Source organism: Pecten maximus, chromosome 2 (assembly GCF_902652985.1).
Source record: "Pecten maximus chromosome 2, xPecMax1.1, whole genome shotgun sequence".
NCBI lineage: Eukaryota > Metazoa > Mollusca > Bivalvia > Pectinida > Pectinidae > Pecten > Pecten maximus.
The window spans coordinates 40,176,711-40,197,925 of NC_047016.1; the positions used below are offsets into that span (position 1 = coordinate 40,176,711).

The following is a 21,215-nucleotide window of genomic DNA, read 5'->3' on the forward strand; positions in this document are numbered from 1 at the left end:
GAAATACATGTAGATGAAAGTCTGATGGAGGAGATCAGGTGAATGAACCCAACTTCATACCATGGTCCCTGTAAATGGCTTCTGTGGGGTTTTACTGGACATGGAGGGGAACTAACACATCAAGTGTTCGAATATTTAAAATGGCCGTCTGTCACCTACTTCATCCTGATCAGACTCAAAATTGAATGAACACAAACCTTAGTTCCTGACCCCAAGTACTTGTGGCTCACAATAATCAAGTGGATCGCTTTTCAAATAAGATATATATATTTGATCAAAGTACACCAGTATTAATTCAAATTTGGCTCAACTCCATAAAACTTTTTTCTGTTTCCATGGAAAGTAAAAATCAGAAAATCACTGTTTACATTCCTTTCCAGGCTTCATCTTCAAAACTCCTCATTTAGTGTATATATTAGGTTGGTTCCTTTTTCTATGTGATGACCTTTCACTTTCCATTTTTCCTGTTACCACAGTAACATAGTCAATGACACAAAATTACTGTTGACTTTCCTTGCCAGGCTACAACTTCAAAACCGTTCCATTAAACTCCACAAAACTTTCTGTTTATAAAAAGTTTAGTGCCCTAGTTGTGCCTTTTTAAGTGAAACACACAAAGGATCTCGTCAGATATAAATTCTTCTATAGATCATATTTTGGTTTACATCCCAACAACTGGGCTTAGTTACGGGACAATGCCATGCTTTGTGACTCCTCGTTGTAATATATTTCGGTCGATGGACGTTTCATTGAAATATAAGACCTGGAATGGTTTCTCCCCTTCTTATTCATTTTTACATGAACAAGTAAAAGCAGAAAATATTTCATTCAATAAGACAACAAACAATCTATATGAATATGTATTTATTTATTGTTCTGAAATTTTGATCTTTGTTGATGTATATATATCTTTCTGGATTTCTAATGCTTGGTTTGTTAATTAAAACTCTTCTTTTTACTGTAACAATCCATTGAGAATATTTCACTGTGAAATGAAATGTATTGCCAAAAACCTTATAAACTTATTAATCCTTTTTTCATTTTGATGGACCACATACTGGTAGTGTACCTCCACATCAAAATCTTATGATAACAGCTGTTAAGTGATAGTCAATACTTAAATTGACCAAATAAATATATGAATAAGTATTTTTTTCCTAGGAAAGTTTTGACACATCAGTTTGTTTTCCTGGTTTAATTGATGTCACAACCAGCTCGATCCATGCTATTAAATTTTTAAACATCTTTTCCATTTTGATCTCCTAGCTTCGGGCTGCAGCTTTTACTTGGGCTTGTTGAAGTTGCTGTTGATATTTTGCTAAACTTTCACGGCATGTTTCTTGTTTTTTCTCAAAATCTTTAATAGAAACTTCGTGTCTTTTTCTGAAAAAAAAAGTTGAAATTATCAGTAAACAATCTCTAAATCATGTTACACTGATTCTTTTTTATGATGAAAATGTATTTTTAGACATATTTAGATTTAATTTTAATGTTTTGTTGTGTTTATTGCCTGGTAAATAGACTTTCACAAACATACTTTGAAGCATGGCTGAGGAGAAGTAAAGAAAACTGAGCAGACAGACTAACGGATGGATGTAGAGAAAACCTATAGTAGCCCTGGTTTCACTGGTAGGGTAGCACACCACAGTAAGACAGCCTGGCCATGGGCAATTTTTTTGTTAAGCAAATAACTCCTGTATTATGATATGCATAAAAAATGAAAAAATAAATGTACACTATAATTGGTATATTCAGTATGAAGTAGTACATACAGGCTTCACATTTATTAAAACAAAAATCAATAAATTGGTTCCGGATTTTAAATATCCGGATTTTCCGAACGTGTGTTTACACAGGAAATTTAGTTTTGCCTACAGCGCAAAATGGCAGCCCACAGAAAAGGTAAGATAGCGGAAAAACTTAATTTACAACATATGTCCAAACAAGATTAATTCTGTCTTTGGGATAGAGATATTTAATTTTAAATAGGTTTCAGAAAAAAAATTGTGTAGAGAATTGTGCCATTTTGGGTCAAATATCATAATATTTTGCAATTTTTGAGAATTTTTTAAGCTGTTACCATGGTATTCACAGCTCTAAAAATCACAGAAAATATCAGTTTACTTATCCTTCAGAGCTCTATTAAAATTGCAAATGTTGTACAGATTTCAAATATATATACTTTATTGGAGGTTATATGTAAGGTTAACTGGCAATGTTTACATATCTAAAACATGTGCCATATTTTTCAGAATTTGGCATTTTTACTGTACACTGCTACCTTATAAGGGCTGAAAAATGTTATTTTTTGGAAATTGTGCTTAATTATGCTTGATTAAGCTTCATTTTAATTCATTATTGCTCAAAAATGCATAAAAACAATCTAAAACTTGTTTATTATCTGGCTTGTCATATTAGAGGAATCAAGGGAGGTAACTTGCATATCTACCCATTTTAAGGGTGGGTTAATTAAGCATAATGTTAACGAGTCAGTGTAAATTGAAAAGACATTCTATGTTTTATAACAAACCCAATATAACTTATTGGGTATCTAACAAACCATATAGACTGAATTCTGGTTAGTTTTACCTGATTTATTACTCCGTATCCATGGAAACTAATACAGTAAGTGTTATTTTTTGAAATATTTGGTGAAACCATTATTTTCAGTTTATTTATACAATGGTAAGCATGTAATTTCAATGGCTTGAGTGTACGGTTGATGCAATATTGTCAATTATGGTCATTCACTTAGGTAAAGCAGAAAAAATAGCATTTTCCGCATAAAATGGGATCAGCGGACACTTTCATATGATCATTGGTACATATCTGAATAACCGGGGTGGAAACAGATGATTGTGATGTCATAGGCATGACATTTTGAAATCTTGGATGTCATGCCATGATTTATCAGTTAGAATATTGCATGTGTTGCTAAGCTGAGGTTTGGAAAGGAATTTGGTTATTTATTATGACACCATTGAGTATTTATGACGTCATAGATACCATCTGATGACGTCATAGTTACTGATGACGTCATGGTAACTATGACGTCATATTACAAGGCTAAATTTGATAGTTGTATAGTATTTTTTGCTTGATTACATGCACAGAGACTCAAAGTACCACATTCAACTCAAAACACAACTTTATTCAAGAGATATACAGAATTATGGGAGTTTTCATCTTTAAAATTACCTCCCCTTATTACTGGATTGGGAGAAAAAGTTGTCAAAATACACCTCTCAGGGAAATCAGCAATACTCGGTGACTATTAAAGATACACAGTAACCGGATATGTCATTTTGTTCGTCGGAACATGTTCTAGACATTCATGGGTTTTTTAGTAAAATTAGAATTTAAAAAAGTGATGTATAAGGTAGCACACCACAGTAAGACAGCCTGGCCATGGGCAATTTTTTTGTTAAGCAAATAACTCCTGTATTATGATATGCATAAAAAATGAAAAAATAAATGTACACTATAATTGGTATATTCAGTATGAAGTAGTACATACAGGCTTCACATTTATTAAAACAAAAATCAATAAATTGGTTCCGGATTTTAAATATCCGGATTTTCCGAACGTGTGTTTACACAGGAAATTTAGTTTTGCCTACAGCGCAAAATGGCAGCCCACAGAAAAGGTAAGATAGCGGAAAAACTTAATTTACAACATATGTCCAAACAAGATTAATTCTGTCTTTGGGATAGAGATATTTAATTTTAAATAGGTTTCAGAAAAAAATTGTGTAGAGAATTGTGCCATTTTGGGTCAAATATCATAATATTTTGCAATTTTTGAGAATTTTTTAAGCTGTTACCATGGTATTCACAGCTCTAAAAATCACAGAAAATATCAGTTTACTTATCCTTCAGAGCTCTATTAAAATTGCAAATGTTGTACAGATTTCAAATATATATACTTTATTGGAGGTTATATGTAAGGTTAACTGGCAATGTTTACATATCTAAAACATGTGCCATATTTTTCAGAATTTGGCATTTTTACTGTACACTGCTACCTAGGGGACTAGCAAGTTTTGATCTGTAACTAATACTGAAGTTACATACCAAGTGACCAACTTTCACCAACATACACCTTGAAGCGGGGCTGAGAAAAGTGCAGAAAACTGAAGTGGAAAGACTGGCAGACGGACGGATGGAAGGACGGACGGACAGGGAGGAAAGCTATAGTTCCCCCGGTTTCACCAGTAGGGGACTAATAACAACACATGGTCAGGACTTATCTTGGAATAATTTCTTACAGGTTTCGTTTAAATTGATACACATACTACTAAAGAAGAAGTTTAAAATGTGTTTCTTTACAAAATACAAGATTGTGCAATCATGTTATACAATGGCTGCTGTAGAATTTATGTTGGAATTTAGTCCACTAATGAAACTTTAAAAGAAGTTGATGAAATATGTATTTTAAAGATAGGGCCTGTGACACAACTACAACCAGTTACACTGTAAGTTATTTAAAAACAGTGATGAGAAAAATTATTTATGAAACAGGGAGACCATGGAGGAAAATATATTTGAAAATCTGGGTATCATTACGATGAGTCAAAGCTGAGTTGCAGCTGACCGGAAATGGAAAAAAAAAAGGGTCGTTTTAACAAAGTGAGTTAAAAAGCTATATGACTCACTGGTTGAACATGAACCCTGGTTTTATTTGTTCGGGCAATTCATTTCAAACTTAAGATGTGTTTTTCAATCTAATCATAATTTTAGTTATATTGACAAGACAATTTACAGGGATTTTGGGGGCTGTTAATAGGTCCCTTATTTGAAATTACTTCATATTTAAGCCAAATTCCAAAATTTGTCGTTTACTACTGAAATATCTTTTCCAATTCACCAATTTTCAGAGATGAAAGCAGCTGAATGAAAAAAGTCTAAAATCCCAATCTGTAGTGCGTTTTCTATGATGAAATATCAAAATTATAGCCTACATGGGGAAAAAAGTCTGAAATCAGACTTCTATCTGAAAATTCTCATGCCTGAATTCTTTTGCCAAAATGAGGCAAAAAGGCTGCATCCCAAACCAGTGAAAAAAGGCCCAGATTTATTATAGAAAAATTACATTATAAAACTAGTCCTAAATGAATTAAACCTTTCTGAAAACTGATCAAATGTTTAAGTTCCCAAGAGGGTCGGTCAGTCAAGTTTAGATCGAGTCTAGTTTTATGTGTCTTTCTATTTATGTAAAGACTTACATTTCACCCGCGATGTAGTCTATTCGTTTCTGTACATTTTGCTTTGCTTCTGGTATGCATTGTTTAACCAGAACAGGACCGATCATCTTGTACACATTTGCACCCTCTTCTAAACGAGCAAATTCCTGAAAACAAATTAAATTATCAATGAAAATTCATATGTTATTTGTATAATATCAGGATTTTTTTTTTTTTAATTTTAGATGTCATAAGGAAAGTTTTTTATATGTATGATTATATTAAGATATGATCAAAATGTGTAAACATTTCAATAAGTACAATGTACAATGTACCTGGTAGTTTTCACCTTAAAACAAATTTAAATGACAAAAAGGGAAATACACTTATGTCTGAAATAAAACGGAATTCTAATATTTACTAAATGTGAAGCTACTTGTAACTGAACTCACCTCCTTTACTAATGTGTTCTCATTCAGTTGGCCATCAAGCTGCTGTCTCTGACTTACAACTTTCTGATAATCTGAAAAAAAATCATAGTACGTATGTTAGACCAACATTCTCATTTATCAATCAAGTAAACAGAAAATGATTTCTCAAAAATTATATATCATCCTCTTTTTAAATATCGATCAGTATTTTGGTTCTGATGAAAATTTCATCACCTTAGCTTCTTGACTGCTTTTAATTATTTTATCATAATTGATGCAAAAGTTATTATTGCTTGTGCATAGGGGACAAACACAAACTTTGACTCAAATAGTGAATGGGCTTTATTGCGTAGCACAAAGAAATTGACTATTTAAACATTTTTTAAACTTTAATAGAAATAAGTCAGCTAATTACCGGATTGGGAAGAATATGGTTAATGTCATTGGAACATGGTTTAATATGTATCACGAATGTGAACAAAATAAGAAGTTGCCAAAGAAAATCTCATCCATTCTTTTAGCCTGAATCAATACCATTCTTTTTGTGGAACTTATTGTTTTTTTATTGTTGTATATATTCCTATCTAGGCATCATTTTCATTTACTATCTGAAATATACATATCAGTGCATCATTCTACCGATCAAGCTGAAGGGAAATTCTCACTAGACTGGAAAGCGACTGCATTTATGTATACTAGGCATATATGTATATGTACACTAGACTAAACTTGTTGATGTACTCAGTCAGGTAAAACACATGTTAATTTGTCCCTATTATACTTATATTGTTAAATAGCTATACCAAACTGGCGAAAGCAAGTTTTTTTTATTATCTATTATTTATAACGATTTAGTGATACATTATTATATTATTAAGGTGGAGCATGATACTTGTATTTACTACCTATAGTACGCAGCATAAATTTTGATAATGCTGTAACGGAATCCTAAAAGAATATATAATTATAACATTAATGCAAATTAGTTGATATCAATATATGACTGGTGTTGATCACTGATCAGTGATTGGCGAAAAGGTTTTGTTTGAAAAAATTATCACGAAGTTAACAAGCCGACAAACGCTTGGTCTGGATGGCAAACCTCCTGCACATGTAGTCAGGTTGTCTGTGTCAAGACAATTTCAATAACATCCTTACATTAGGGTTTATCTAAGTTGTGCCAAGTTTTTTTTTGTAAATGTAAAAAACATTGTGAAAAAGCTCAAATTACTAGACAGTTAAATAAGAAATTATGAATACAAATTAGTTTTATCATTTCTTATCATTTGAACAAAAGCAAGCCTGGCATAGGCAAATACTGATGATATAATTATTGTAACTAATCCACAAATTTTTTTTTAGATAAGCTCTCTGTTTTTTATTCTGTAGATTATATAGAGGTTACACAACGAGTGGTTGTTGGATATGGAATTTATTTCACACGAATAAGTTATTTTTGAAAAGTTACAAAAGACACGAGCTTTAGCGAGTGTTTTTTGCAACTTTTAAAAAATAACTTACTCGTGTGAAATAAATTCCATATCCAACAATTTCGAGTCGTGTGACCTGTTTCTACCACAATAATATCGGCTTGAATCAAAGGGAAACATGGCCAAGTATAATTTCGCATATGCAAATAAAGTAATTTCGCATATGCAAATAAAGTGTACCGGTGACGTCCGGGACCCGGTGATGTGACGTCATTAGATTATTGATGACGTCAATAACAATTGCAGCTTGGGTCAAAGTTCACCGTGTTAGCCAATCAAAATGCGTACAGAGTTTATACCACGTGTGGTATAATTATAAACAGATTGTTAATCAACGGCTGTAATGATTAACTGATGGTCTGAGAGTTGAATAACACAGGGTATTGTGGTAGAAATTCTTATTATAAACTAGGCTATTTCATATGATTCAAATATTTTTTTTTATATACTGTGAAATATAATGTGTTTATAATGTTTCTGTAAGTTCTATATTTATATTATATCGATCCTTTAAACAAATATACCACATCAAAACACTTTGGGGGGGGGGGGGGGGGGGGTCATCATTGATACAGTTTGGTTATTTCTCAAATCTTGGCATGGATCGGCATATATATAAGTCTACCAATGTAAAGCACCTGGTAACAATAATTGTAATAAACATAAGGAATATTTTAATATAACGTTATGTAGACATGTAAATATGGGTCTCTCATTTTTAATTAACAACTTGCGATGGTACAGCACGTCATACCTAATGCGGGTACATGCTGTTGCGTTTGAAACCATTGTTTATTTGGAATCTAACAGTAACACGAATATTTACCCCGTTTACGCACGAGGTACACACACGTTTCAACAAGTTTACACTACAAGAGGATTATGAAGATTTTACGAAAGTAAACTCGGTTTAAGAGCAATACAAGTATTAAGATTGGTTTTATCTTCAAAAATAACTTACATATAGAACACTTTGAATATTACCTTTCTGTAATTGTTGATATTTTTCTATGTCAGCCTGAAGTTTCTTCTGAACGTCAGCCATCTTGAAGCCGTCTATGTCGTTCTGTGTGACAACGTCTGATTGGTGGATATCATTACGGTACCCCAATGAAAAGCCGTGTAACAGTTTTGCGTTGCTTGCTATACTAATCGCACCTTAATTTTAAAGAGTTACAACTTAGAGGTAACCGGTCGTCTGAGGGATCCCGTCGTCTGAGTATCAACACAGTTTCATCAACACAAGGAAAAACGATGAACAGACATCGCATCATTCGTTATCTGGTAGGCAATTCTGAAGAGTGAAATATATCATTAGCCAAGAGATATTCTGAAACCCATTTGTTTTTTTATATGCTCTAAATTAATTCTAGTAAATACTCAAAATAGCCCGAAAAACATTCGGACAGATGAGGTAAATCAGCTGTAAATTACTGATAATAAATGCTCGTGGTAGACCCAAAGCAAACTTGCCAAATATATATCCAATACTGGGGTATTGCTTTGTTACTAAAAATAGCCAAAATCACTTAAAGCTTAAATAAAAAAATATTTTGCATATTGGAAAGTACCAAAAATTGATGCAATACTTCCACTAGGCTACAAATTTCTAAGTAGACAACACTTTCAGGAAACATCTTTAGTAAAGTTTTATTTACCTTGTCATCAATTGCATGTTTAAGCGTTTTTGGCCATGTTTACTAATAACAAATCTATACTCAAACTGGCGTATGATATATGCAAGTTTGTGTATAATAATATTAATATGCAAGTTGGTGGTTTTCACCAACTTGATAATAAGGATCAGTTGGATCACCTGTATATATTTGAAGATAATGTCATGTCATAATGGGTGCTAGGCAAATAGAAAAGATTTAGTGAAGGGAATGTAGAAAGTATGGAAGTTAATTGTTTTTTGTTGAGGGACAATTTGAAGTGTAAAAGTTCAAGGAGTAGTAGTGTTCAGCCAGCCGGGATTGAACCCGCGACCCACGGCTTACTGGTCTGCCGGTCTACCGACTGAGCTAAAGGGAAATTCCCCCTAGCCGGAAGCTAGGAGGCGACCATACAACTATGTACAGTATTTACAATTAAAACCCGGCCTGCTACACTACTCCCTCCTTCAAACATGTTCGCCCCCGAACACACCAACCCAGGTTCTCTCTCCAAGGGAAGCCTCTTGCTTTCACTTGGAGTGGTCTGTGGCACCAATGTAAAAGTTCAAGGAGTAGTAGTGTGCAGCCAGCAGGGATCGAACCCGCGACCCTCGCCTTACTGGTCCGCCGCTCTACCGACTGAGCTAAAGGGAAATTTCCCCAGCTGGAAGCCAGAAGGTGACCATACAACTATGTACAGTATTTACAATTAAAACCAGGTCTGCTACAGAAGCAATCAGAAGAGGTTTTAGAGGTAATATATCTGGAGACAGGTTATTCCAATTTACTATGCTGTGAGGGGAAAAAGGATTGTTGTCATACCTCTGTTCTACAGGAGATCTAGAGTGTTTGATATGAGCTCTGGTGTGTGTGTCTTGTGTGGCGGGATGGAGGTATGAGGTGGTATTTTCTAATATTGACTTTATCATGTATAGTTGTATGTGGTGTTGCCAGTCACATGACTCTCCTTCTGTCTTCAAGCGATTCCTAGTAAAGGTATTGAAGCCTGTCACTAACACCTGGGGCATATCTAAAGTGTGGGTGAATAATCTGGCTACTCTACACATCGCCATTTCTATTTTGTTTATGTCTGTTATTTACTGTTTAGTGTAAGGGTCTAAAACTGAGCACTCATATTCTAGGGCTGGACTGACAAGTGTTTCTTGACAGTTGTAGAAGTTATCTTCAGATTGCACCTGAGAAGGCCTAAGGCGGAATTGGCTTCACCACAGATGTAATTTATATGATGTTACCACTAATTAGTGACACCTAAGTATTTTATCTACCAAGATTGTTCTAATTCTCAATAACCAGGGTCATGATATTGAAACAGTTGTATGCTATATGATGAAAAACTATCACCTTTGTTCAAATGAATGAATTGACTTACATGTAGAGAAGATGAAAGTTGGATTTCTAACAGGTTGAGGATATACAGACCCTTTGGACCTCTTGTCTGAAAGTTGGATTTCTAACAGGTTAAGGATATACAGGCCCTTTGGACCTCTTGTCTGTTCAAAAGATGGTGTGGTTTCCAATTACTTCTGCTGATTAAATATCATCAAAATATCATTGAACTTTAACCAAATTAATTGATGTAAAACATTATGATAGTGAGTTGAGCTGTCTGGAGTAATTCTGGCATTGGCATGCATGCTGTAGCATCAGATTTATTGAAATGTAAGCATTGAATGATCAGTAACCTTAAATAGTAAAATAAACAATAATATATTTTAAGGATGTACTGTTTCTTTCAGTGGAAGAGTCTTCAGAATCGACCAAAACTGGATAGTATGAGAAGTTTGAAAAGTATCCCAAGAAAAACTCCATCAAATATGAGAATGCAGTTTGTTATAACAGACGCATCAATTGTAGTAAGTATGATAATATGTATATGTATGTATTCACAGATGTGAAAGGCTTAAAGAACTATTTTATTTTGTATGAGCAATGGAATTAAAAGAATCAATATGCAGTTCATTTCATGGCATCTGTGATTATTCAGAAAATTATCCCAAATCCTTCTGTAGCAATATACCTCAAATTACCTTGACAAAAGTGTTGAAAATGATATTCAAATATTATATGGTCAGTATCAAAATATGACCTGAAATGTGATGGCTTTCATTCAATAATATGATAATATTTATCATGAACTTATAACAGCATATACATATTGGAGGTTGAAACTTATATCATACCATTGTAACATTTTGTTTACTGGTAATTTTCTTTCTTTCTTTCTTTCTTTCTTTCTTTCTTTCTTTCTTTCTTAAAGTTTACATATACATGTATTTACATATACTGGTATCTGAACAGTTTGAAATATAATCAAAACTCCATTAACATTTTGTGAATAGTTTATTAAAGAGGCTTACCTGCAGACGGACCGGTAAACGGCACATCTCCGATCACTAAATAAACTTCAGTACACGTTTCTATGTGACAAAATTAGAGGCTTTCCGACTTTATTTCTTGAAAACAATTACAGAATATGTATTTAAAAGACGTTTTAAAATTCAACCTGAGAGGGAAATGTATGGAATATAACGGCAAATCTTCTTTGTAAATCGCCGCTGCCTTTGAAGTTATCACTGTGCAGCACTGTGCACGTGCTTGTTTCTTTGATGTGTCAATCAAATTAGACTTATTGCGGGTTGCGATTAAATAAATAATATTTAAAAATGAGGTTTTAATATCACTTTTCAGCATTTTATAAGGAAAATAAAATGAAAAACTCAACAATTCCAACAATCTGTCATGTGTAAAAAATCTTTTTCTATTAGCCAATTTTTCTGATCTCTCTGTGGGCAAGCCTCTTTAACTTATCTTTACTCATAAAGTAAAATCATTGCATTTTAGGCAGTTCCTGCTGTGCTGTGTCTGGGAACGTTTTGTTTTTATATGGACCTACAAAAAGAAGAAACGTTTTTAGAGGAGCAATCGAAACATGAACCTATTCCATTACCTTCAAAGTAAGTTTTGCTTATCGTTTTTTTTTTTTTTTGATAATGGCCTTTGTTATAAACTCAAACCAATTCAGCAATCTTTATCTAGATTCTGTGTAAAAGTTTCGTATTAAAGATATGGATTTGCTTTGGATGGCATGCGACAGCTTCTTGTATGTTGGTTAGTGAGGTAGTCACCAACTACTACAAGGAGACCCCACACCTCAAAATGACCCCGGCTGTTCATGGGGTGGTAAACCCAGCAAAACAAATAGAAAGAGGTCAGAGGAGCTTCATAAATGCTTGTTTTCATATTTCAGCATTAAGAATCTTGAAAACAAAGAAATGAAATACAGACCTATACAAGTAATTGGGGAATTTGATCACATGATGGAAAGATACATCGGACCTAGGAGGTTTCTTAAAACAATGAAGCGAGATGCCAGGATCTTTACGCCTTCTGAAAAACTAGGAATGTTGGTTATTACACCATTCACTATTAAAGACACAGGGTAAGTTTGTATCTATAATGTTAATTAGACACTGCATATTGTTACAACGTAGGCAGGGTTAATTAATAGTTGACACAGAATAAATTTAACCCAGAAACATTGGAGTGTCACACCAAAAATAGGTCACTGTTACCTACATTTTGACTTAACATATAACCATATTCATAATGACAGGAAACTGTATGTTTATTTAGGTTAATTATATATAATCATAGTATCAGAATTTAATTAAACACTTTTAATGCTGACCCTATCTGATGGGAAAGAAATCTACTTTAGTAGGAGGAATATTTAACACTCTTTAAAGCATTGAACTCCAACCTTCAGGTGTAAAGTATACAAGATTGAAATGAAATATTGCCAGGTCTTTTTGGCTTCTGCTGAATCCATTTTTTTACTTTTTACCTAACTTTATAAAACTTAGTTTACATTAACAATGTACATCAGATTACACGGCTATCCATAAATTTCTACCAGACACTTTACAGAAAATATTTTGAAATTCAGTAAACTGATATACACAATTTATTAATAGTTGAATATTGTATTTTTGACTGATAACTTCTTATCATAATTATAGATTATTAATAGTTGATATGGATGTTAAAAATCTACAAAAACTCAAAATACAGCATTTTTGCAACATAATTTATTTTTAGAAATATTGTTAAATTTAGAGCATATTTTCAGAGATTAACATAACTTTTTGATGGGGAGCCAATCATTCGTAGAGTGAAATGTTACAGTACGTAGTTGAAAAAAGGTTTTTTATTCATTTTTTGGAATATCTTGAAAATTAGATTCCTCCCTTGACTTTCCCTGAAACTTCATTGAGTTGATTATTTTCATAATGAATAATCTTCAAGAAATTGTGAAGTTACAGTTTCTGATGCACTTATAATATTTCAGAAAGTCAAAAAACTGTGCATAGTTTTTTGTATGGATGGAAGTGTATATTGCAGCCAAAAAGACTTGTCAATCTGATTGCAATCTCAATACACATCATACCTCAGTGGACATATACTTTACTGGTTGTTTGTTTGATGAAGGTGGCAGAGTGTTGTCACTAAAATGTCTCGCTGAAAATTCTAATACTGATCGTGACATACTGTTAAGATATTGAATAAACTGACTGTATTTTCAGACAGAGAATACTAATAAACAGAGGCTGGATACCAGTGACCCAACAGGATCCAAACTCACGGTTAAAGGGGCAGGTAATTATTTTATTATTAAAGTGGGAAAAATGGTTTTAATATTTTATTATCTGAGGGCTTTTTGGGGCCGTTAATGGGCCCCATTCCCAATTGAAATTATTTCATATTTAAGCCACATTCCTAAAATTTGCTGTTTACTCCAATATTTCCCAATATTCATCCAAATGAGACAAAAAGGCCTCTTCTCAAACCAGTGAGAAAAAGCCCTGATTATTAAAGAGGGAAAAAATGGTTTTCAAATTACCTATAAAGAGACTAAAAGAGACGTTAGGTTATCTATGCCCCTACCACAAAGTGATTGGAGGTATATAGAGTTACCCCTTTGTCCAGTCATCCACAGTTCTGTTACAAATTAAGTTTTTTAGAGTTTGTTATTCTCTCAGAGATACATGTAGGATGCTGACATTTTGGGTAAAATTTATTTTTGGATGACATATCATTATTGTTCAGTCAAATTTGAAAATTGTAATAATTTATTTTTTCGAGCTTCTAAAGAAACTTAATTGTCACAAATTTGTTTTAATTAATTGCTAGTGATAGGATGATGATATCTTACATGAAAACTCTTCTTTTTTTTTTCTTTTTTTTTTTTGATAAAACGTTATCTGTGTTGCCAACTTCAGAAAAAAAATTATCCCAACATTTGAATTTGAATATTTTTTTAATGTTAGTTAAATTTTATGTTCATCTCCATTTCCATCGAAGTCGTAGCAGGGATTTGCATGTTTTACAAGCATTCTCTTGTTTGGATTATCTTCTTTTTGATATTTGAATTATAGGATTAGGAAATGTTTTTATTTCTTTGATTATAGCTGTCCGAAACATGGATATAAAACTTCTATGCTACCTTTACACATTAGGCTTATACATCATACATCTTTCAAATTGATACAATGAATAATTATCCAACCTCCTATTTAGATGCTCCTAGATGCTGAAAATTGAATATAATATACTGAAACATCTAAAATTTGATAAATGAAGGCAGTGATATTAATGACATATTAATTTTCTTGTCAGATTAAAGGTGAAGTGAAACTTGTCGGAATTAATATTCAACATTCTGAGCAGGTGAGTTGGAAATTTGTTTCTTTGAATATATTTACCAGTAATTATGCCTTTTTTTGATAATGATATGATATAAAGATATTGTAGATCACTCATATTTCGCGTAGGATATATTTTCAAATCCTTTACGATTATTTGAACGAAAATTACATCTATGGATGGTGGCCAAACTATTGGTTACCGATATCAGAATCTTGCCGAGTCCATGACTCTAATACCTCATAATTTGCGAGCTTAAAGTCATTTCTAGATCTAAATCATGTATTAGCAAATATATCTGAAGAGGTAAGTTCGCGAAATGAAGTAATTGCAAAATCTAAGTGATTTAAAGTGTGCTTAAAACAGAATGAGGTAGAGTAAATCTCTATAATGGCCCTATATTATCAAAAGTTGGATTAAATACATGACAACATTTTGAGAGCAAGACTATAATAACCTATATAGATATACATCTGATGGATATCCATTGAAATTTTGAACAATAAAACTGAAACTGATGTGGTCCAAAATCTGATGAAACCTGATTGTAAAATATATCTATTGAGTTTATGAACTTGGCCGAAGTCAAATCAGAAATACACTGTAAACGAGAATTTGTTGATAAGTTAACCACCTAGGGACCAGAGAATTCATTACAATCTTTATATACAGGCTTTAAACAGAATAATAAGCTTACGATTAGTCAAATTGTGCATTCTATTTTGTAGGACAGTTTAACTTCTTCATCAAGTGAAAATCCCAATGTGTTTTCTAAAAGAGACTTGGAAAGCCTAGCTCAATCTACCAATAGCCTACCCATCTACCTGGATGCTGATGTTGGTATGTAACTGTGTGATGGATATTATACCATATTTTAGCTCTGTGAAGTTCATGAGTTAGAAATGATTGTTATTCATATTTTTCTGACGAAATGGCAAGATTTCATTTGTGGATTGTTTTACGGCCAGTCGACAACTGGATTCATTAAGGGCAAAATAGCAAAGAATACTGGTATCTGGGCTGTGAAGTGTTGATGCCCAATCTTCTAGCCATCCATCCATACCATAATAATGTTTTTCTACACAAGATGTTCATATGAAAATAGGTAACCATTAAGCCTCTTTTATATTCAAAGTCATAATCATAAGAATCAGTTGTGCTACAAAAATTGATCAAATCTGCCCTCATCCTTTTGTCATTTTGATGTTTGGTGAATATATGATGTCACAGATGATTAGTGGTGGGCCGATTATCGATTATAATCGAAAATTAATCGAAATTACCAAAATACAGCGATAATCGATTGTTAAATTCAATAATCGATTAGTGAAATTTCCATTGAAAATATCTCCGGTAAAAAAAGCGGCGTTTCCGGAATAAGTGCCCTGTGTTGGTTTCTTTGTTAGTCACTGTTCCGGTCACAAAAACGCTTCACGCACTCATATACAGTTATAAAGCGTCTGTTTAACTCATACGCTTGAACAAAATGGAGGCACTTGGCCTCAGACCACAATTAATTTCCCTCTTTGTTCTACCAAAGAAAAATCGAAATTAAAATATTTCAGAAGTTTGCAAAAAATATGGCTTTCACATCACGTGTAGAACTATTCAAGCTGAACATACAGTGAGCTGGAAAGTACCCCATGACCGGCATTTAACAAAGTTATTAATATTTAAGTGTAACCACCCTATTATATTGTAGGAAAATCCGGAAAATCACAAAATATTACTACTCAAGCCTTATAACTCCCCGTGTCCTGCCTCACAAACAAACATGGAAATGGTGTCAAAACAAAATTCTGCCACTAGATTAAATATTGCACTATAAATATATGCTAAAATTATGTCCATATATGTAACAGCTACGTCAGGAAAAAATATTTAGCAACAGTCCTGAAATTTCAATATGTACTACATTCGTGTACAACGACCCGGAAGTATAATTGTGGTCTGAGGCCACTTGAGACGGTGACATATGAGGCGGAATTATTCCACCATCCAGGCGCGAGTACCTAATTTAGTATGGAAATATTTTGGATTTGGAAAAGTAAAAAAGGGCCTCCAAATAAAGAAAACCTCGATATGAAGGCGGCAGGTTGTCGCCTTCACTGATATGTTAATAAAGATAAGTTGACGTATTTTTTTTCTCCCGTATGATGGCGTATCAAGTGACTTGTTTCAGTTTCAATTTGAATTTCAACGTTTGCCGGTGATATTCATGCTAAAGTAAACGAAACCAAAAGTTACATACTAACTGGTCTGTTACGTTACAACTTTGAACAATGGCTTTAGTTTTGGATTACGTTGACATGTTTCAAATACTGGATTTCTGTACCAATTAATATGAGTATTATACAGATTGTGGATGGGAAATAATAACAACGTCTCGTATGACTTCTTATATTTCTATTAATCTGGTATGTTCATTGGAAACTTGTTAATATTGTTTTAAACTTTTAATCATGAATTCACAATACATTTTTTCAAATATTCCTAATACATTTAATAAATAACTCTGATTTACATACTATCCGATTATAATCGATAATCAATCGGGAGGGGCTCTCCGATTATGCCGATTAATCGATTAGGAAATCACATCCGATTCCCAACACTACACCATTAAACATTTTGTTTTAGCGTATAGTTTATTTTAACAGCTAGCACCGTGGAAGGTGGACCAGTAGGGGGTCAGACAGCTACGGATGTCAAACCCTACTCTTCATACTGTCTTGCCTTGTTGTAAGTATAAACTTATTTCAGGTATCTCCGATTCTGTGGTTAAATGGATTGACAGTACTGTGTAAACTTGTTATATAATATTCCTAAATACATTTTAAGATCCAAGTCCAGTCATGTCATGGTGTGTCATCCATGCACCAGGGTTATTTCACTTTTTCTCAGTGGTAGCAAGATATAATTACGATCATTACCATGATGGAATGTTAGATGTCAAGTTAATTCGGTTAAATGAAGGTTATATAACCCATGGTCACAAAGGACAAACACGCAAAAATGTTTGAACAACTTCTCTTGAATAACCAACATGGCCATATGTGTCCAGTCGCTGGAGAATGTTAAGTAAAAGGAACCTCTTATTTTGAAAAAAAAAAAAAGAAAAGAAAAAAAAAATTGATGAGCTTCAACCCACTTACAAACTTTAGTCAATACTTTTGACCTTTGACCTTTCTTGAAGTTCAGAAATGAAATGAATAAGTTTAACAGGTTTGCAAAACAGGCCCATTGGTCAGTTTATCTATGTATTCAAGGCTTTCGGATGAAGTAGTAGACATGATTTGTATTGATTTATAAATTGAAAAAAAAAAACTAAAAAAAAACTGTACTTGTATCATCAATCAAATGTAAAGCTTCTAAATTTGCTTGTATGAAATAACATGTAATTTCCTCTGTATATTTATCATTATTATTTTCATTTCAGGTATGCTGTCTGTTTATTGTTTTATATGGGTCAACTGAAGAAACGGAAATCTGCCAATTCAAACAATAAAATAAACAGTTTATTTACCTGAATTGATTTAATTCAAACACAATAATTGTACCTGTATTAACCTTATTGATGTACATAGATGCAAGCAATATTTTACCTTTTCTTCCTTTTATTTGACCTTATATGAACACATCAACAATGTTTTTTGTCGAAATGTCAATGTTTTAATAAAAGATCTAGAAATCAGCTTATTAAGAAATATTGTTCCAAAACTCTTTGTTTGTTTGAATATATTCAATTGATAGAACAAATAACAAAAAAAATGTCAAATTTTGCAAAGTTATCAGATTAAGTAACAAAAAGTGAGAGTTTACTTAATGCAAGCATCAATGTCAAGTGCAGCATCTAGTGTAGCAAAATCAACCATGGGTATCCCATGATGTGTGAGAATATGCAAGAGCCACAAGTGAAATAGATAAATATTATGAGCATCATATGTAATCTGAGAATGACAGATGTAATGTGAGCATAATACAGATGTAATGTGAGAATAGTACAGATGTAATGTGAGAATAGACGTAATGTGAGAATACAGATCTAATGTGAGAATACAGATGTAATGTGAGAATACAGATGTAATATGAGAATAATACAGATGTAATGTGAGAATAATACAGATGTAATGTGAGAATAGTACAGATGTAATGTGACAATAATACAGATGTAATGTGAGAATAGATGTAATGTGAGAATAATACAGATGTAATGTGAGAATGACAGACGTAATGTGAGAATAGTACAGATGTAATGTGAGAATAGTACAGATGTAATGTGAGAATAGTACAGATGTAATGTGAGAACAGTACAGATGTAATGTGAGAATAGTACAGATGTAATGTGAGAATGACAGATGTAATGTGAGAATGACAGATGTAATGTGAGAATAGTACAGATGTAATGTGAGAATAGTAGATGTAATGTGAGAATAGTACAGATGTAATATGAGAATACAGATGTAATATGAGAATAGTACAGATGTAATGTGAGAATAGTACAGATGTAATGTGAGAATAGTACAGATGTAATGTGAGAATACAGATGTAATATGAGAATACAGATGTAATATGAGAATAGTACAGATGTAATGTGACAATAGTATAGAGATGTAATGTGAGAATATAGTACAGATGTAATGTGACAATAGTACAGATGTAATGTGAGAATACAGATGTAATGTGGCAATAGTACAGATGTAATGTGACAATAGTACAGATGTAATGTGACAATAATACAGATGTAATGTGACAATAGTACAGATGTAATGTGACAATAGTACAGATGTAATGTGACAATAGTACAGATGTAATGTGACAATAGTACAGATGTAATATGAGAATACAGATGTAATGTGACAATAGTACAGATGTTATGTGACAATAGTACAGATGTAATGTGACAATAGTACAGATGTAATGTGACAATTGAATAATACAGATGTAATGTGACAATAGTACAGATGTAATGTGACAATAGTACAGATGTAATGTGACAATAGTACAGACGTAATGTGACAATAATACAGATGTAATGTGACAATAGTACAGATGTAATGTGACAATAGTACAGATGTAATGTGAGAATACAGATGTAATGTGAGAATAATACAGATGTAATGTGAGAATAATACAGATGTAATATGAGAATAGTACAGATGTAATGTGATAATAGTACAGATGTAATGTGAGAATAATACAGATGTATTGTGAGAATACAGATGTAATGTGACAATAGTACAGATGTAATGTGACAATAGTATAGTACAGATGTAATGTGAGAATACAGATGTAATGTGAGAATAGTACAGATGTAATGTGAGAATAGTACAGATGTAATGTGACAATAGTACAGATGTAATGTTACAATAGTATAGAGATGTAATGTGAGAATACAGATGTAATGTGACAATAGTACAGATGTAATGTGACAATAGTATAGAGATGTAATGTGAGAATAATACAGATGTAATGTGACAATAGTACAGATGTAATGTGACAATAGTACAGATGTAATGTGAGAATAGTACAGATGTAATGTGACAATAGTACAGATGTAATGTGACAATTGAATAATACAGATGTAATGTGACAATAGTACAGATGTAATGTGACAATAGTACAGATGTAATGTGACAATAGTACAGACGTAATGTGACAATAATACAGATGTAATGTGACAATAGTACAGATGTAATGTGACAATAGTACAGATGTAATGTGAGAATACAGATGTAATGTGAGAACAGTACAGATGTAATGTGAGAATAATACAGATGTAATATGAGAATACAGATGTAATGTGAGAATAGTACAGATGTAATGTGAGAATAGTACAGATGTAATGTGACAATAGTACAGATGTAATGTTACAATAGTATAGAGATGTAATGTGAGAATACAGATGTAATGTGACAATAGTACAGATGTAATGTGACAATAGTATAGAGATGTAATGTGAGAATACAGATGTAATGTGACAATAGTACAGATGTAATGTTACAATAGTACAGATGTAATGTGACAATAATACAGATGTAATGTGAGAATAATACAGATGTAATGTGACAATAGTACAGATGTAATGTGACAATAGTACATATGTAATGTGACAATAATACAGATGTAATGTGAGAATAGTACAGATGTAATGTGAGAATACATATGTGATGTGAGAATAAGACAGATGTGATGTGAGAATATCGGGTGTAATACAAGAGTAATAGATAAATATCAATGAGAGTTTTAAGATAATGTGCTGCAGTGAGAATTGTGCTTCAAGAAAAATTATGAAATGATTTTGAATGGGCACAATAAGGTTTTTTATTGTAGATGAATACAATATGGGATGTTTATCTACATACGCTGCAAGTATGATGTGTCTAGCTATATATTTATATATATTGTATTGGTTTGCTTGTTTACTGTACTGATGAACTGAATGGTTTTAAGTGATTTTAAAGAACTATTATACTGAAGTGATTTGTGATAAGCCTGAAGAAATGTGAGGATGGAAACATCATACTGAACTGTTATTAAGATAAAATACTTGTGAATTATTAGTTGTTTTCTGGTTTTATTTATTTTTAGTAACTTGCAATGGTAATGAAAAAATATCATTTAGTTACATCTCAGTTTTTCTTCTGGCAATGACAGGGATGAACAACAGTTTTTTTGTATTTATTCACTAATGAATATATGATACTACATATCCCTTATTACTAAGTGTGT

The 21,215-nt window shown here is 32.6% G+C and overlaps 2 protein-coding genes across 3 annotated transcripts; one reads left to right on the forward strand and one right to left on the reverse strand.

The window, feature by feature from the left end:
• Positions 1–853: 853 nt before the first annotated feature.
• Positions 854–8,222, reverse strand: LOC117322065 (prefoldin subunit 6-like). The gene is made up of 4 exons (XM_033876798.1): positions 8,089–8,222; positions 5,636–5,706; positions 5,226–5,350; positions 854–1,383 (listed from the first exon to the last, which is right to left on the reverse strand). The coding sequence occupies exons 1-4, from the start codon at positions 8,147–8,149 to the stop codon at positions 1,263–1,265; spliced, it is 378 nt and encodes a 125-aa protein (XP_033732689.1). The 5' UTR covers positions 8,150–8,222; the 3' UTR covers positions 854–1,262.
• Positions 8,223–8,286: 64 nt separating this feature from the next.
• Positions 8,287–21,046, forward strand: LOC117322058 (surfeit locus protein 1-like). Of its 2 annotated transcripts, none has more exons than XM_033876787.1 (9): positions 8,287–8,388; positions 10,517–10,633; positions 11,622–11,734; positions 12,028–12,219; positions 13,364–13,436; positions 14,457–14,507; positions 15,212–15,323; positions 17,144–17,225; positions 17,923–21,046. In XM_033876787.1, the coding sequence occupies exons 1-9, from the start codon at positions 8,359–8,361 to the stop codon at positions 18,011–18,013; spliced, it is 861 nt and encodes a 286-aa protein (XP_033732678.1). In that variant the 5' UTR covers positions 8,287–8,358; the 3' UTR covers positions 18,014–21,046. The 2 variants fall into 2 exon arrangements, with proteins under 2 accessions (XP_033732678.1, XP_033732679.1); XM_033876788.1 differs by lacking the exon at positions 8,287–8,388 and adding an exon at positions 9,401–10,284.
• The last annotated feature ends 169 nt before the right edge of the window (positions 21,047–21,215 follow it).

Bases quoted from the DNA above. Each gene is read 5' to 3' on its own strand.
- LOC117322065 (XM_033876798.1), bottom strand. From the start codon at position 8,149: ATGGCTGACGTTCAGAAGAAACTTCAGGCTGACATAGAAAAATATCAA. The intron at 5,351-5,635 runs GTGAGTTCAGTT...ATTTGTTTTCAG, and splicing joins AGAACACATTAGTAAAGGAG to GAATTTGCTCGTTTAGAAGA. The intron at 1,384-5,225 runs GTAAGTCTTTAC...TTTTTTTTTCAG, and splicing joins GACTACATCGCGGGTGAAAT to AAAAAGACACGAAGTTTCTA.
- LOC117322058 (XM_033876787.1), top strand. From the start codon at position 8,359: ATGAACAGACATCGCATCATTCGTTATCTG. The intron at 10,634-11,621 runs GTAAGTATGATA...ATTGCATTTTAG, and splicing joins TAACAGACGCATCAATTGTA to GCAGTTCCTGCTGTGCTGTG. The intron at 11,735-12,027 runs GTAAGTTTTGCT...TTCATATTTCAG, and splicing joins CCTATTCCATTACCTTCAAA to CATTAAGAATCTTGAAAACA.